We start from the raw sequence: 16,746 nt of genomic DNA, 5'->3' as shown, positions 1-16,746 counted from the left end.
CCTTCTTTAAACTTTCTCTGTCCTTTCTTCCTTATCTTAATTTCTCCATTCCTTTAAAAGTTCTTTCCATTCTTTTTCTTAATCTTTCATACTTCCATTCTTGCACTTCATTCCTTCTCATCTTATTCCTAATCTCCTTCCGTCCCTTTTCCCCCTTCATTTCTTCTCTTAATCTCACCTTCCTTCATTCCTTCATTCATTTATCCTATCTTCCTTAATCTATTTGGTTTCACTTTCTATTGATGGTCCCTTTAACACATTCTGTTGACTATAATTAATGTTGCACTTACATGTCTACTAACTCTCATTAGAGTGTTAGTAGAGTATTAGTAGACTGGTAGGGTTAGGGTTAGAATAAGTTGACATGTAGTTGCAAAGTTACTTATAGTCAGTGGAATGTTTGTTGGGGGGCAAACAATTAATTCAATTAAAGTGTCAATTTAGTTGCATTACTTAATAATGCAGTACTTAATAACATTACTTATAGTCAACAGAATGTTCAAAAAGGACCATCAAAATTAAGTCCTTCCTTCCTTACCCAATATTCTACTAATATCGAATCAAGGTCCCTAGGATCCCCTAGGATCCCTATCACCTCTCTTCTATGGGGGGTAGATTATTTAATGCTGTCAAACCATAACTGGAACTCTCCCCCGGTTACTATGTTGCATTAATAATATTTCTGAATTGAAATTGAAACTCAAAACCCATTCGTTTTCTGAATGTTATCATTCTTAAGTAGTGTTATGTATTTTTTTTGTGCTTGAATCTATGTTGCTGTGTGCTACTTTGTCTATGTATTCCCCCTTTTACTGTCTTTGTATTATCCTTGCTCTAATCTACTGTTTTCTGCTTGTAGTTTTGTCTGTTATTATTGTCTACCCTATTGCTGTTATCTTTTTCTTATTGTATCTACATTGTAAAGCATCCTTCAGATATGGAGGGTGCTATATAAATAAAACTTATAATTATTATTATTATTATTGACAAACAGAAACAAAATTTAGATAGTCACCAGGGAGTTATTCATCTCTCTCTACTGGACTACTTGCACTGAGCTTCGTGACACACTTCTGTTTTGAAATAGTACAACAAATTTACTTCTGGTTATTTATATTTTCAATGTGCTGCAGTCACCTAGTTGACTAAATGCCATCTAAAATGATTGTTCGCAAGAACATTCAAAAATCTGGACATTTTTCAGAAACAGGAGAAGAGACATTCTGATGACTACTGTGTAAAGAAATTTTCCAAACTCAACGGAACATGAAGTTTTAATCCAACCCAAGGTGACCTGATAAAGCAGCGGCTGTTAAAGGGATACTCCACTTTTTTCGGAAATATGCTCATTTTACAACTCCCCCAGAGTTAAACAGATGAGTTTTACCGTTTTAGAATCCATTCAGCCGAACTCCGGGTCTGACGGTACCACTTTTAGCATAGCTTAGCATAGATCATTGATTCAGACGAGTCCAGTAGCATTTCTTTCAAAATGACCAAAGAGTTTCAATATTTTTCCTATTTAAAACTTGACTCTTCTGTAGTTAAACCGTGTACTAAGATCAACGGAAAATGAAAAGTTGCGATTTTCTAGGCTGATATGGCTAGGAACTACTCTCATTCCGGCGTAATAATCAAGGAACTGTGCGGCCGTACCATGGGTGCAGCAGGCGTAGTGATATGACGCAGCGCCTGAAAATAGGTCTAATAGGTTAGACAAACTTAGTCCCGGTCACGTTGGAAGAAGTTACCGAGCTGGGGACTATTTTTAGGCGCTGCGTCATATCATTACGCCTGCTGCACCCATGGTACGGCCGCACAGTTCCTTGATTATTACGCCGGAATGAGAGTAGTTCCTAGCCATATCAGCCTAGAAAATCGCAACTTTTCATTTTCCGTTGATCTTAGTACACGGTTTAACTACAGAAGAGTCAAGTTTTAAATAGGAAAAATATTGAAACTCTTTGGTCATTTTGAAAGAAATGCTACTGGACTCGTCTGAATCAATGATCTATGCTAAGCTATGCTAAAAGTGGTACCGTCAGACCCGGAGTTCGGCTGAATGGATTCTAAAACGGTAAAACTCATCTGTTTAACTCTGGGGGAGTTGTAAAATGAGCATATTTCCGAAAAAAGTGGAGTATCCCTTTAAACATACGTGATTATTTCACCAAAGGGTGTCAGTGCTCATCTAAACTGTAACATTTCAGCAGGTTCAAGAGAATTCATGTTAGCCAAGAGAACATAATTCATTGTTTGAATCAATTTACAGCCATGGGTTCTCATGTTTAGGTGTGCTGAACGCTGTTACCGGAAACTCCTGAGTTGTAATACAAGTTGTAAAACAAGTAGAGCGCGGAAGTAGTTGTGCAAGTAGTCCACTGGCTGATAGACAGACTGATACTACTATAATCTGCTCTTATTTATAAGCTGGAGATTAGAACTGAACAAATCAGGTGACTTGGAAATGTTATTTACTGAAACTCATCTATAATAATAACCTCATGTGACTAATCCAGATGGTAATACAAGGATTTTGAGAAATATACTGGATATTTCTTCATGATCCACAGAGGATGGGGAGCTGTGATATGTGTGTGTGAGGGGCGCAGAGCGTATTGTATGTGGTACAATAGCTGAATGCTCTGACCCGGATCACACTGCATCCTCTGGCACGCTTTAGAATCAAAATCAGACAACACCACCCAGGGATGTTAACACACTTTCACACACACACAGGCAAGCTGTCAGCTAGTATTAGCTCATGACTGTCTGAAATATAATACTGCACATTTCTATTTCTCTCTTCAACACCACACACAAACGTGCATGCATGCACGCACACACACACTTTCCCTCTCTTCCAAAGCACACACATATGCTCTCTTTCTCTCTCTCAAATCTTTCATACACATACACTGTCTATCACAACATAGAAACTCTGTTTCTCTCTCTCTCACACAGACATCCCGTCCGTCACACATCCACTCAGTGAGAAAATTAATTTGTCAGATCGTGATTTTCAGTGGTTCCTCCAAAACTCTTGCTCAGAGCTCTGTGATATGGCCCAGAGCGCTGCAGGACATTTCTGTCTGCCGTCCAGATCTGCAGCCTGCAGCCTCACTGCGGGTCATTTGTCTAACGGACTCTATTGATCTGGGAAACTAACGCCTCTCTGGGAGCTGTTGTAAGAGCTACTCAGAGGTCAGAACAGGACAGATTGAAGATTTATGCATGTGTGCGTGAAAGGCAAACTGTCGGATAAAAGACATGATGTAATATTCACACCAAGATAGCAGTGACACAATGTAGAAAAAAATAATAGCAATCTGTGAGCCTATTGTTGAACGCAAGGCCCAATTTTACTGAATATAATGGCTGGCCATAAAAATTTCTGATTTAAAATGGTCAATGGATATGAACATGACTGTGAATATGGCTGGGCAATGGGTAATCATTTGCTAAATCAATTTAAATGTCTGAATTGAGATCGAGTTAGGGCACTGACCGTACGCAGAGTCCACCGCAGGGTTCTGTTTGCGAGTTGTGGCCAAGACATCTACAGAAAGGATAAAAGAAGAATGAGATCAAGTTGGCCTACAGTCAGCCTAATGAATTATAATAATTGGCAGAAGAATTGTTTTTTTTGTGTGATTTTTTCTATTAATAAATCAAATTATTTATTGAACAGTGTTGTCTTATAGTACCATATTTGCATCCATCTCCATTTTGATGCATAAATACAATAAGCCATTCAAGGCCAGACACTACAGTACTCTTACTACAGTTAAAGTTTTTGCAATTACAGCACAAGAATGTAATTTTTTTTTGCAATTGCAGCACAAGTAGTTACACGATACATTCATCTAATATATACATTTCATGCCCAGGTTTTCATTATTGTAATGCAAACACAACAACAACCCTGTTTGTACATAATTATATTATATTATATTATATTATATTATATTATATTATTTTATTTAAATGTTTGGTGTCTGTAAGTTTTTATAATATATATATATATATATATATATATATATATATATATATATATATATATATATATTTATATATTTTTTAAATTCTTTTTAGAACAGTTTTAGAAAAAGCTTATAAGAAAATAATTTATTTGAAATATAAATATTTTGTAACATTATAAATGTCTTTAGATCACTTTTGAAATTATATTATATTATTAATTAAAATCAAGTAAATTATACTATATTTCAGCATTTAAATATTTTTTTGAGAATGGGGAAAGATGCTTAGTTGTCATAAAAATAATTTAAAATAATTTAAAAAATCTTGCACAGTTGCAAGATGAGACTTCTTATTGTCTCTTTCCTTTTTGAAATGTGATACATGACCTAGACATGTTCCATAAGATTCTCTCAGAAGGGTTCTAGAGTTCTGTGAGTCTTCAGAACAATAATGGCGTTGTAGCAGGAATGTGTAGGGATGTAATAATAGTGTGAATGAGTTATGATCTCTGGGAGCAAGTCAGTTCGGACTATCTGAAACTCACCATGACAGCTGTCTGGGTACTGAGGATATCCACTCTCCACATACTGTTCAAATCCAGACCTGTGACAGAGACAGAGAGGAAGAACGACAGAGCAGAGAGAGAAGAAGAGAGTGAGAAAGAGGACAAGGGAGTGACAATCATTCTTTTGTGAGCCTCTCCCTGAATGATCCTTCTAATTAGTTGTGCTGTCAGCAGTCTGTTGATGCCTCTCCAAGCAACTGTAAAGGGAAATAACGTTACAATATGAGTGAGGATCGAGTGTCTGCCATGCAAGTACACTTCCTCTATTCCATGACTGACAGCCATGTTTTCATGAGACAAGAAACAAATGCAAATGTATTAGTATGTAGTATGTACACAAGAATTCTAAATTAAGGGGAGACACCCCAGGTGAATAGGAAAAAAAAAATTAACTAATAGATATCAGCATGAAACTTCCCCAGTTGATTACTGACATTAAGACAAATATCTCTTGTATTACAAGTTTTTAGAATATTTATGTTTAAATATGCAAATTAGGTATTATCTCATTAAAAATGCGCTCATTTACATATATTTCCAGAAGAGAAATCTGAACATTGGATAAAGCCACATTCAAAATTCTTGTTTCATTTTGTTGACACATTAGAGTCAAAGGTTTTTACAGAGGGGATTTTGGATATCTCTTTTTATCACTCCATTAATCAGAAAAGACTGTCAACAGCCAAAAAAATCCAGTTTCGCCCCGTTTTTAGGTATAAAATGTTGTATAAATCAGAATCTGAACGATATATGAACAAACCCCTCAGTAAAAACCTTAAGAATATAGATAGGAACACAGCGGGAAAGTTTGGTTTATGTAAGTGCTGCTTAAGTGGAGATTTCTGGCTCAGAGTATGAGAAAAAACCCATTTTGAGAAAACGGCCTTTAAAGATTTGTATTGTAAAAATTCACACTTTTTTAGTGGAAACAACTATTTACAGACAAAATATCTTATCAAATAATTAGCAATCAACAATACAAACCACCTAAAACACATCAAAACCTATATAACATAGCATTTATGGCCTTCAACTGAACAGAACCCCAGTGAAAAACAGTCAAAAACGCACTCTGGAAATGTCAGAGCACGTCACGTGATGCATCTGAACGAATCACGTTGTCAGAAATTGACATCAGCCAATGATATTTCGCTTTTAGAGTTAAATGCCCCATTGTACTTTCACGATTGGTTGCTGATAAAAAGGAAATGACCATATTTGGATCCAACAGCATTGTACAGGAGAGAGAGCTTTCCAACGGTATATGTGATTACAGTGTGCAGACAGCGATCGCGGAGCAGCGGGATGATTTAGAACGCCAACTTTTGTTGAATTTAGGAGAAATCTACAGACGCAAATAGACAAAGTGTAGTAAAATAAAGACCTAAATGTGTATTTCTGACTTTTTTTCACCACAAGTCTGAAAGAAGACGTTATTGAAGACAAATAGTCCAAAATCTCAAAATTGACCAGTGAAAAAAAAAAACTCTGTTTTTGCCTGCCGTGTATCCCCTTAATGAGACTAAATTCGGCAATTTTATAGGAACTGCAACATATTACTCAGTAAATCGCACTGTAAGTCTGAAAGTTGCAGATAAAGTGACATGCACAATTCAAAAGATTTATCATAAGTTTTGACCCCTACAGAACCCCATTTACATTAAATATTTCTGACATTAAGCCATTAAAATAAAATTACAGAGGGACATCATCACAACATGACCATGTTTTTGTGACAGACGTAATTTTAATGAGAAATGGAGACTGACTCATCTTCAACATGATGCTGCAAAAATAACAATGAAGTGAACAGTTTTCCACAAATGTCTAAGTAATAATAGTGCAATAATCCTATTGTTTGTAATGCCAAAATACATTTTAATAAAAAAAAATAAGGCTTCAATGCTGGTAAAAAAAGCAAAATGTATTTAGAACATTTTCACATGTCATTTCAAATCATTACGCAAATATCAAGCCCCAATGTTATTAACAAACGCTGAATGAATTTAAAGTGTTTACATGTCAAATTAGCAGACCAAGCTATGGGAAGTTTTATATATCCAAGCACACGAGTGCCAAAAAAATAAGAGCGCCTTCAGCTTTGACTATTTTAGACGTACTGTAAGAACCTTTGTGTGAAAGAAATGAGTGTTTGGGTAAAACAGCATATTAAGTCAAATTTGAATAGAATATGTTTACAGCATATTCTGTTGCTGACTCATACAGCCTAACAGCGTAACCAGGGTGACACGTTGCTCTGAGCAACTGCAATGTTCCACTGCTCCTGGCATCACAGAGCCGAGCGTGTCATTGCCGAGGCGAGCACCTGAGTGACATCTCGCACACAGACGCATAACGTGTCCTGACGCTTTTTGCTTCCTCTAAGTGTTACCATGGAGATGTGATCAGATCGGTGGGGCCGTGGTCTAATGAAGTATGCGATTCTGTATCCAAAAGTCCAAAATCAGGATTCTTTTCAGGATCAGAGCACTTTTGGCGTGTGGCATTTCAGCGCAAGAATGGGCATCTTATTCATTATGCACCTTGCAATCAAGTTCTGCACTGACCTAATTATTAGTGCATAATTATAATCATTAATTTCAGGGCAAAGATGCCTTGATTTGAATTTAAATTAGATTTACTACAGGTTCACGAAAAGCGCTATTTGCCTGGTGCAATTAATTTTGCGCTATTGTGGAAACAAGACAGGCCCAAGGGAGTATTGGGGGTCTGCAGAAAAAAATATCTTATTTTTACTTTAGTACTGTAAAATTATAAAATAAGTGCAAATTATTAAATCTATACATTTGACCACTGAATTTAATCATCATATTTGGGGGTCATTGTCATCAAAATGTTTAACACAGACAGCTCATGCAAATAACTTACTTCACTCAAATATTTTGTCTCACTTGATTTAATTTGAGTATATTTGATCTATCTGAGTGGAATCTACCTAACCTTGGAGCAGAGGGTACAATGATGACTGTTTAATGGGGTGGTATAATGCCCCTTTTTTTACAAGATGTAAAATAAGTCTCTGATGTCCCCTGAGTGTGTATGTGAAGTTTTAGCTCAAAATACCCCACAGATAAGTTTTTATAGCATGTTAAAATTGTCCCTTTTTGAGGGTGAGCAAAAACGTGCCCTTTTGTGTGTGTCCCTTTGAATGCAAATGAGCTGCTGCTACCGGCACAGAGGGCGGAGCTCCAACAGCTTGTGTGTTAGCAGCCTGCAGACACACACTAAAATGACTGTTCTTCCTTTTATGTTCAAACCGAAGTCGGACAATAATGGAGAGACTCAGGAAGTGACAACATGTAGAATGCAACAGGACGTTTCTGAATGGTTAGTTGATGAATTTATGTAGCTAATGTGGAGTTAACTATCTTCAAGTCATTGATTAGGCCTAGCGCATTCTTTCATTATAATAATCTATAAATTGGTAATGTGGGAACTGTTGTAAGTTGCCTACAGAGTGACATGCTATTGCATTTGTGTTGCGTACTGTATTGCAATAAATATGAAAAGACGGACGTGACAGCTTGAGCAGACTCACAAATGTACTGTACTACAACAACTCTTCCTCTTGTCAACATGGACTGCGTGTTCCCGGGGGAGGGGTTTATGCAAATGTTAGGGTTTGTGATGTCACTAACCCGGGAGGAAGCTTGTGTAGTCCCTACCAGCCATTTGTTGTAGTCCTTAAAAAGAGATCTCCCTTTGCTTTGAATTTTAATTGTTGTAACTTTGCAGATGTTGTTTATGCTCAAACAGCAACATTACACACTAACTAAAGTTAGAAAAGTGAAATCATAATCAACCATCCCTTTAAATGGATCATGAAAATGGTCAATAAAAATCAGTTTTTACAGTATCACATACTGTATAAGAGGGTTTTGTACCATTAAGAACATCCTGCAAGTTACATAGTTTAAAGCCCGGGACACACCAAGCTGACGTTAAAGAACTGACTGTGTTGTTGCCGCTCGTCGGCTGCGTCTCGGCCAAAAAGCTGCGCTTGAACACACCAAAAGGACTAAAGTCAAAAAAGGTGTTTCTGGGGTAACGTGCAATAAACCAATCAGAGTCTCATCTCCCATTACTTTTAAAAGCCAGTTGTCGCTATTTACATGGCGGAATTTGCAAGTGGAAAGACTGAACGCTTCTCCAGAGAGGAAACGGATCTGCTCGTGTGCGAGGTAAAAGTGCACAAGCAGACCATCTACGGGACAAGCCGGATTCCACCATATCTTTATGCACACAATAATAATATTTTACATGGTAATCCTTTTATTTTTAATATTTGGGTCGTTTGTGTACTGCTGCGCGTCCCTGTGTGTGTAATAAGCAGAGTGTACGCGCGTTGTGCACACGCCTATAGGCTCATATTACTAATCCACCCTTTAAATAACAAAAAAATAAATACTGCACCATTGACTTTAGACCAGGTTTTTGTTGGTCAATGGCGCAGTCTATTTCAGTTGCCTCAGAATAGCAATGCATTGAAAGTGGGCATTGATACTGTTTTCTATGAAATGATGTTATCCAACCATAACAGTGGCCGTTTACTGACAATTCTTAAAGGAGCCGTCCCTTAAATAAAACGTATAATTTCAGGCAGAGGGTCAGGTTGTTGGAAATAATAATTTTTCTGCATATATATTTGCTTTTTCTGTGCAAAAAACTTTTTTAACATTATAAGTGAACCCCAAAGAACATAAAAAAGCAATGTCATGACCCCTTAAAAATGCTTCGAAGAAAAAACACACTAGCATACAAACAACTTATCATCTAATGCTGGCACCCCATTTCAGCCCCTGCCGGTCTCCTGCCTCGCCCTGCCCTGCATATTCAATCTATCTGTGAATCAGCCCTCTCTACCTGACATGATTTAAAGTCCTTATTTCCATTAACCTGAGAGGGGAGAGAGTGACAGAACGAGAGGGAAGGAAAGGGAAAGAGAGGGAGCGGGGATGACTTCATCTCATATTGAAGGATAAATGGAAGGACAAGATAAAAAAAATATCTCCTGCATAAAGTGGTAAATTGGGATCTTGCAGGTGCATAATATCTGAACATCAATATGCCTCAGAGATGCATGCTTTTCATTATTCCTGAATTGGCCAACACACTTGCACACATACATTAGCACAAACACGCTCTCTCATCATATGGAGATTAAATTGCCCCTGGGAGAGAGCGAATAGGGAAAAGGAGAACACAAAGAGAAAATATCCCACAAGATAATAAAGTCATATTTTCTTCATATTCTTCTACACCCCAAAAAAACAAGCCGCAGATCTATTTTAAAAACGAGAAAGCCAAAGTATTACCATCGTACATCTATTGCCCTCTTTTCTTACATTTCACCCTCTCAGTCTAGCAGAATTTCATTAGATTACATCTGATTAGCATTTAAATGCATAGTTCGCTCTGGAGCTACATTTTCTCTTGTCTTATTTCTTGTTCTCCTTCTCTCAAGTCTCACGTTGCCTGACTTAAACTCAGCATTAAGTTTTTTTGCAGCTTATTCAGGGCAAAAGCCCATTGGAAAGGGATCATGTGACTAACATGACCAGTTTATTTTAATGTGATGTGTGCAGTGTGCTCCTGAAAATGACTACATCCAGTTTGGACCTGTTGATTTCAGCCATATATTGCACTTTCATGTGCAATAAGTCTGATTGCCAAAAGTGGAGAATTTATGGACTTTATGGTAATAGTGGCAATCAGTACAGGTCAAGTTAATCAACATGGTGAAATCAGAAAATAAAGTGCAGCTAAATGTGTCTTCACTACAAATCAATTATTTGGGATGTGAAAACAAGACTCCTTGTGCTAATAATTGCTCTTTACCTACTAAACTGTGATGAACAATAGCACATTTACACTATCAATGAAAAGGTTGGGGTCAGTAAGATTTTTCTCTTATGCTCACCAAGGTGTGATTCATTTTTTGCTCAAAAATACAGTGAAAACAGTAATATTGTAAAAAATTATTACAATTTAAAATAACTGTTTTCCATTTTAAAATATTTTAAAATGTAATTTATTCCTGTGAATTTTCAGGATCATTACTCCAGTCTTCAGTGTCACATGATCCTTCAGAAAGCATTCTAATATGCTGATTTGGTGCTTAAGAAACATTTCTTATTATAATCAATGTTAAGAACAGTTTTGCTGCTTAATATGTTTCTTGAAACAGTGATATATATTTTTGATCAATAGACAGTTTAAAAGAACAGCATTTATTTGAAATGGAAATCTTTTGTAAAATTATAAATGTTCTTACTGTCACTTATTCTTGCTGAATAAAAGTATTCATTTCTTTCAAGAAAAAAATACACTGGTAAATGGTAATGGTAGTGTATTTTATTTCTATATTGTGTAATTCAACTCTACCATTTGGTTTGTAATTGATCTGATTTATTGTATTTTTAAGATATTACTGACACACTTTAAAACTCTGTTATTCCATCTACATCAGTTTTATATTTTCAGTGCTGCTGCTTTTGGTTTCTATAACAAAACCCAAAATTCTAGATTCTAGCCAAGATTCTAGAGCTCTTTATAATTCTAATGCGCTCTATGATTATGGAAGACTGTATGGCATCTGACAGCAGAAGATGTATGACTCTGACATAAGTTTGGCTATGGAAGCATATAATTGAATGCTGGAGTAAACCAAAGCTCTTCTGGGACACAGATAAGTACTCTCACAAGTTCTGTCCATTTTGTTGGCTGCGGTCTGGAAATCTGCTGTGTACGTAACAATGTTCATGAGTTCAAGATGAAATTATTCCTCATCTCTGTTTATAGAGATCAATACTCACATTAGGACACATTAAGAGCTAATAATCAAGTTTATGGTCAGAAAATATAATTAAACACTTAATTAAAATAACTGTGTGTGTGTGTGTGTGTGTGTGTGTGTGTGGAGATAAATGCACTAATCAGCAATAGTTAGTTAAGAATAAGATGTTGATCTCTAACATTTCCACTTCAGGGTTATAACTTATTTTTAATAAACCAAAATTGCAGCTGTATGTCAGTGGATGTGACTCAAGAGCGGGGAAACATTAAAGCGAGCTGGGAAGAATATTGCTGCTGTTGCTTTCCACAACTGATGACAACCGCAGCGACCACTCAGCAAAACATTAATAATAACAAATTCAATCCCTCGATCTGCACTCATTATAACACACACAACGAATGAACTTCTGCTTGACAATTGGAGAGGCAGTATTACTGTAGATACATCCCTGACAAGAACTGATATTTCATAAAATGGTGAGTATGTAAACATGACCTTTCAGCTAGAGATCTTTGCAACTGCTAAAAACATACGTGAATTAGTATTCCTGCTGCTCAAATGGTAGAGCATGGTGCTGGCAAACCAGAATCATTGGTTTGATTCTGCTAAAAAATTATACCTTGAATGCAATGTAAGTCACTTTTAATTAAAGTGCCTGGCAAAGGCATAACAATGTAAAATGTTAACATTATTAATGTCTGTAATATATTCATAGATAGATGCATGAATTCGTCAGAGAATACTTTTTGTGTGCAAAAAACAAACAAAAATAACGACTTTCATTTTCTTGAGTGAATTCACGTAGTGTAACAGCGCAACGCTTCTGGGTTGTACGTCAGAACGTAGGAAATGCCCACACAAAAGAAAATGAATAGTTGAATAAAGTAGCTATTTTGTTTGTTTTTGCGCACAAAAAGTATTCTTGTCGCTTGATAAACTTAAGGTTGAGCCTAGTGTTGCTTTCGTCAACGAAAATTATGACGAAATATTGTCGTCAACGAACCGTTATCACCTGACGAAAACGAGACGAGACTAGACGTAAATGCATGGTCATGTGACGATGACTAAAATACATGTATAATGCAATATCGTTGACGAATAAAAACGAGACTAAATGTGGTTTAAAAAATAAAAACTATGCTAAAATGTCTCTTCATTTTCGTTGACCAAAACGAGACGAGACGAAATGTTATAACGTCACGACGAATGAGAGAGTTGTGCGTGAACCCATAGCTTTGTCGGCTTTAAATTCTGGATTGCGATCTGGTCACCCGATTATCAGCGAATTTAACAATATATTACTCCATTAGTTATTCTATTAAAATGTCTCATTGATATATTTGACACATTCATAATCATTACATTTGCCGGTTCTTTGTGACAGCTGTATGTTATTAGCAGCGTCTCTGGTTACATGAACACGTCACCGCATCAGCGCCAGAACATGGAGATTTTATTTTAGAGAGTAATCGCACAACCTATTCGATATCCTATAATTAAATAAACTAATCGAATATCCAAAAATCGTGACTCATCCCTGCATGGAATCTCTTGTTTCTTTTCCCAAATCTTCACTCACGTCACGTCTGCCACGGTCACAGCCCACGGTTCCCATTTTCTAAATGTATTATAAACGTTTCTTGGTTCGCTTTTAATTAGGCCTATTATATTCGTATTCTTTACTGTGGTAAAGTAGAAAAACGCTGTAGGACAGATAGCCTACATTTGTACTTTCATGTCAAATTCTTTTTAACACAGTTTGTGCTTGTTATTAGATAGGGCGCGTCAAGTTTAGTTGTAAAGCGCGTTTTACACGCGCGGGTGATTTTTAGTTTCACTTTCTCTGGCAGCGCAATCTCAAACATAGCCTAAATATTTCGCCCTTGTGGAGGATAAAATTCGCTCTTCAAACCAATTTACATCAAGTAGAAAACACGAAGATATCATAAAGAGATCGATGGAGATCGATATCTTCGTGTCTTTGTGTGGAAATATAAAACGAGTTTTTTTTTTTTTTTTTTTTAAATAACCCCCCAACCACCGCCGGTAGTTGGTCCATTACCGCGGTGGTAAAAAAAAACCTGCCACGGTCACAGCCCTAAATATAGGCCTACTAAATAGCCTATAATAAGATAGCCTTGTTTGAAATTCTATATTGACTGGGTTAAATAGAATCGCATTACTAAAAAGAGACTAAAATACAATTTTCATTGACTAAAACTAGACTAAAATGTCATCAGTTTTCGTCGACTAAAACTAGACTAAAATGTCATCAGTTTTCGTTGACTAAAACTAGACTAAAATGTCATCAGTTTTCGTCGACTAAAACTTGACTAGACTAAAAAGAGTATGAATGTGACTAAAACTAATAAAAACTAAAATGACAGCCTGACACAAAGACTAGACTAAAACTAAAATTAAATCAGGCTGCCAAAAACAACACTAGTTGAGCCCAAGCGGCAACCTCCCCGTCTCTCTCTTGAAACCAACACGGAAGTGAGTTAAACTGCAATTCATTGACTGGCCGCTTGAGGCTGATCGCTTGAGTGAGTCAAATCTGTATCTCCCCCATGTTAAAATTACCCACTTTACAGCAGAAAAAAAACATGTCTACAGCCTGGATCTCTATGTGGCTTTGGTCTATACAGCTAATTTTGCCCTTCATAACAACTGTGAGGGGGGTGAATTTTTTTATAACTCATCCGTTTAGTTGATTAATATTTAAAGTTCTGCATAATTAAGGGTGTGGGGAACTTGAGTGACAGATGGATTCCCGCTGATGGCAATGCTAGCCGTTTGTCTGCTGTTACTAGCCGTCACTTCACCTCAGCAAATGTTAGCTGCTGAACTTGCCATCTCTGCAGTGTTTTGTGCTTTTTTTCGAGATTATTTCATACGATTTAACACACCCATTACTTCGCCCACGGCTTAGGATTCCGTCGTTGTCGTCGAGTATCGTTCGAGAGAACAACCAGCGCTGTATTTCAGTCGTTTTCCTCTGTGAACATGCACTAATGGATGTCTGACAGTTTCGTTGCTTTTTGGAGTTTTTAGATTTAAAAATGTCAATAAAGGCTCGTTCGTTCTGCTCTCACGGAACAGATAGATTATAATATGCTTATGTAACGTTAGGCTACCAGGTGAAATCCTGCTGGTGTCGGCGCTTTCTCCGTCCATGCAATAAATGCACATCCTTGAATGAGCGCGGATTTTCTAGCGCATTACTTGAACTTCATAGGCAATAACGTTATATCTATGGTTTAACCCATTTGAGAGGCGGCCAAAATCAGAATTTAAAATGGACTGAATAAGCTCTCTACGAACTTGACGAGCGATGCCGCGCTGACGGACCATAGACTAAAGAGTGACTGACATGTAACGTTATGCACAAAAATCACTGTCACACACACTCTCTCAGAGTAATATTAAGTTACTGCATTATACATTTTCAACTAGCAGAATAGTACAGAATCACGATACACAGTCTCACATGTAGCCATGTCTTTTAACTATTAAAATATTTCGAAGGGCAAAAATAGGAACTTTTAATTGGCTTTACATCATCAACTGTCACTTTAGCGCGAGGCCCTGTGCAGTCGCAGACTTGGTACTGTCAGTTGCATTTAACGTTATAGCATTACCTCCCCAGCCTGAACTAACGCGATCACGTCGAGCTAGGTGGTGATTTCAGATAGCCAGGCTCCTCAGCTCCACTCACAAACTAAGATATTAATCTTGGCCTCTGCCCATTTTCTGTAATCCAGGAGTGACGCAAGGCCAAGATGGCGACGGCCGGCTCCGCCCACTTTAGGCTTCAAAAATGCTCTACAGAAACCTACGGGTGACGTCACGGACACTACGTCCATATTTTTTTACAGTCTGGTTGAGCCACTGTAGTCACTTGGATTATTTTGACGAAGCCTTTATTAACTTTTCTGGGCCGGCAAGTTTCAATCCCATAGAAGCCTATGGAGGAGTGATCCAGCTCTCAGGTTTAATCAAAAATATCTTAATTTGTGTTCCGAAGATGAACGAAAGTCTTACGAGGATGGAACAAAATAAGGGTGAGTAATTACTGACAGAATTTTCATTTTTGGGTGAACTAACCCTTTAATGAAAGCTGTAAAAGTATTGTTCACTGTTTGACACCCAAATGCCTTAAATAATGTAATCAAATCAATACTTTATTGTAAATGTTAACCAGAATGCTAAATCAATTTACTGTAAAACTACTTTTAAATGTTATCTATGAAGTCATCCTGGTCATTGTACATAGACTGTCTAGAAAAAAATCTGCAACCGCACTTGGTTATAAATTTTGAAGACATTTTACGGCCATCTGATTTTTACCAGATGTTTTAAGTATGTTTAGAGTAACGTAAGCCCTAAGAGACCTTTAACAATGATGCACGCTATAGACACACAAAATTGTCGATTGCACAGACAGCTTGTGTACAGAATTCAGTAGCTGTGTAGGCTCTTTTATTCTAATGAACCGTAAAAGTGTTTACTGTGGCAAGACTAATAGAAGGGTCGCGTGATGTAGCTTTAACTCACTTGAATCCCGGCGCCACTGTGGCACAGTTCCCCGCACTCAGCCAGATGCAGTAGGGGTCTCGCGAGGACAGACAGCTCCTAAAAAACACACACACACACACACACACACACACACACACACACACACACACACACACATACAGAGTTAACTCGTACCACATGTCCTGGAAAGGTTGTGTTTTCCTCGCTCACTGTCTCCTGACTCCCTCCCATTTCCCTTTCCCCTCTCTCTCCAAGTGTATGTGACAAGCTGGAAGGGACAGCCAGACACGGCATCACCATAACAAAGCATTAATGCCTCTCGCTGGTCAGACAGTCAGTCAGACTCAGAAAAAAGAGAGAGAGAGAGGAAAAAAAGTGACTGACTGCTGTAGAGTCAGGTGTGTGTGTGTGTGTTTGTGTATTTGTGTTGCATGATTGACAGGTGTGTTGTGTTTGCCAGAGGCCAACTGAGATTCAGATACATGGCAAAGCTGGCGAGTTGCACCAAGAAGCAGTGAGAGAGACAGATGGAAAGAGAGATGGAAAGAGAGCGAAAGACAGGGAAGAAAGGACAAAAAGCATGTGTGAGGTGACTAGATGAGTCGGAGTGGAAGGGAGAGGTCACTCCCCAGAGGATTTTTTTCCTCTTCACAGGTTGTTAATTTCTCCATGCTATGCCTGTTGGTCACTGTTCTTTAACAAATTAACTATTGTTAAATGTTAGACGTGTTAAAATGGTAAAATACTTTCTCTTATTCCAGTTTAAATTGTAAAAAAATTAAAGCAAAAATGGAGTTGGTGGCTTTAGTCTGTCTATAAGGGTTAAAGACATCTATACGCT

General features: G+C 37.4%; 1 protein-coding gene across 2 annotated transcripts in view; it reads right to left on the bottom strand.

Annotated features, from left to right (window-relative positions):
- The window catches only part of sema6cb (semaphorin 6Cb), a 147,694-nt gene that overhangs the window by 14,083 nt on the left and 116,865 nt on the right, over nt 1-16,746 (bottom strand). For both annotated transcript variants that reach the window (XM_084435489.1, XM_084435490.1), the window contains exons 17-19: nt 15,924-16,001; nt 4,529-4,587; nt 3,509-3,559 (exon numbers count right to left, since the gene is read on the bottom strand). In XM_084435489.1, the coding sequence (XP_084291615.1) occupies nt 3,509-3,559; nt 4,529-4,587; nt 15,924-16,001 (188 nt within the window). The remainder of the gene's footprint in view (nt 1-3,508; nt 3,560-4,528; nt 4,588-15,923; nt 16,002-16,746) is intronic.

The sequence above is a fragment of the Rutilus rutilus genome, assembly GCF_951802725.1.
Source record: "Rutilus rutilus genome assembly, chromosome: 17".
Taxonomy (NCBI): Eukaryota; Metazoa; Chordata; class Actinopteri; order Cypriniformes; family Leuciscidae; genus Rutilus; species Rutilus rutilus.
This window is presented reverse-complemented; position numbering and strand designations above follow the sequence as displayed.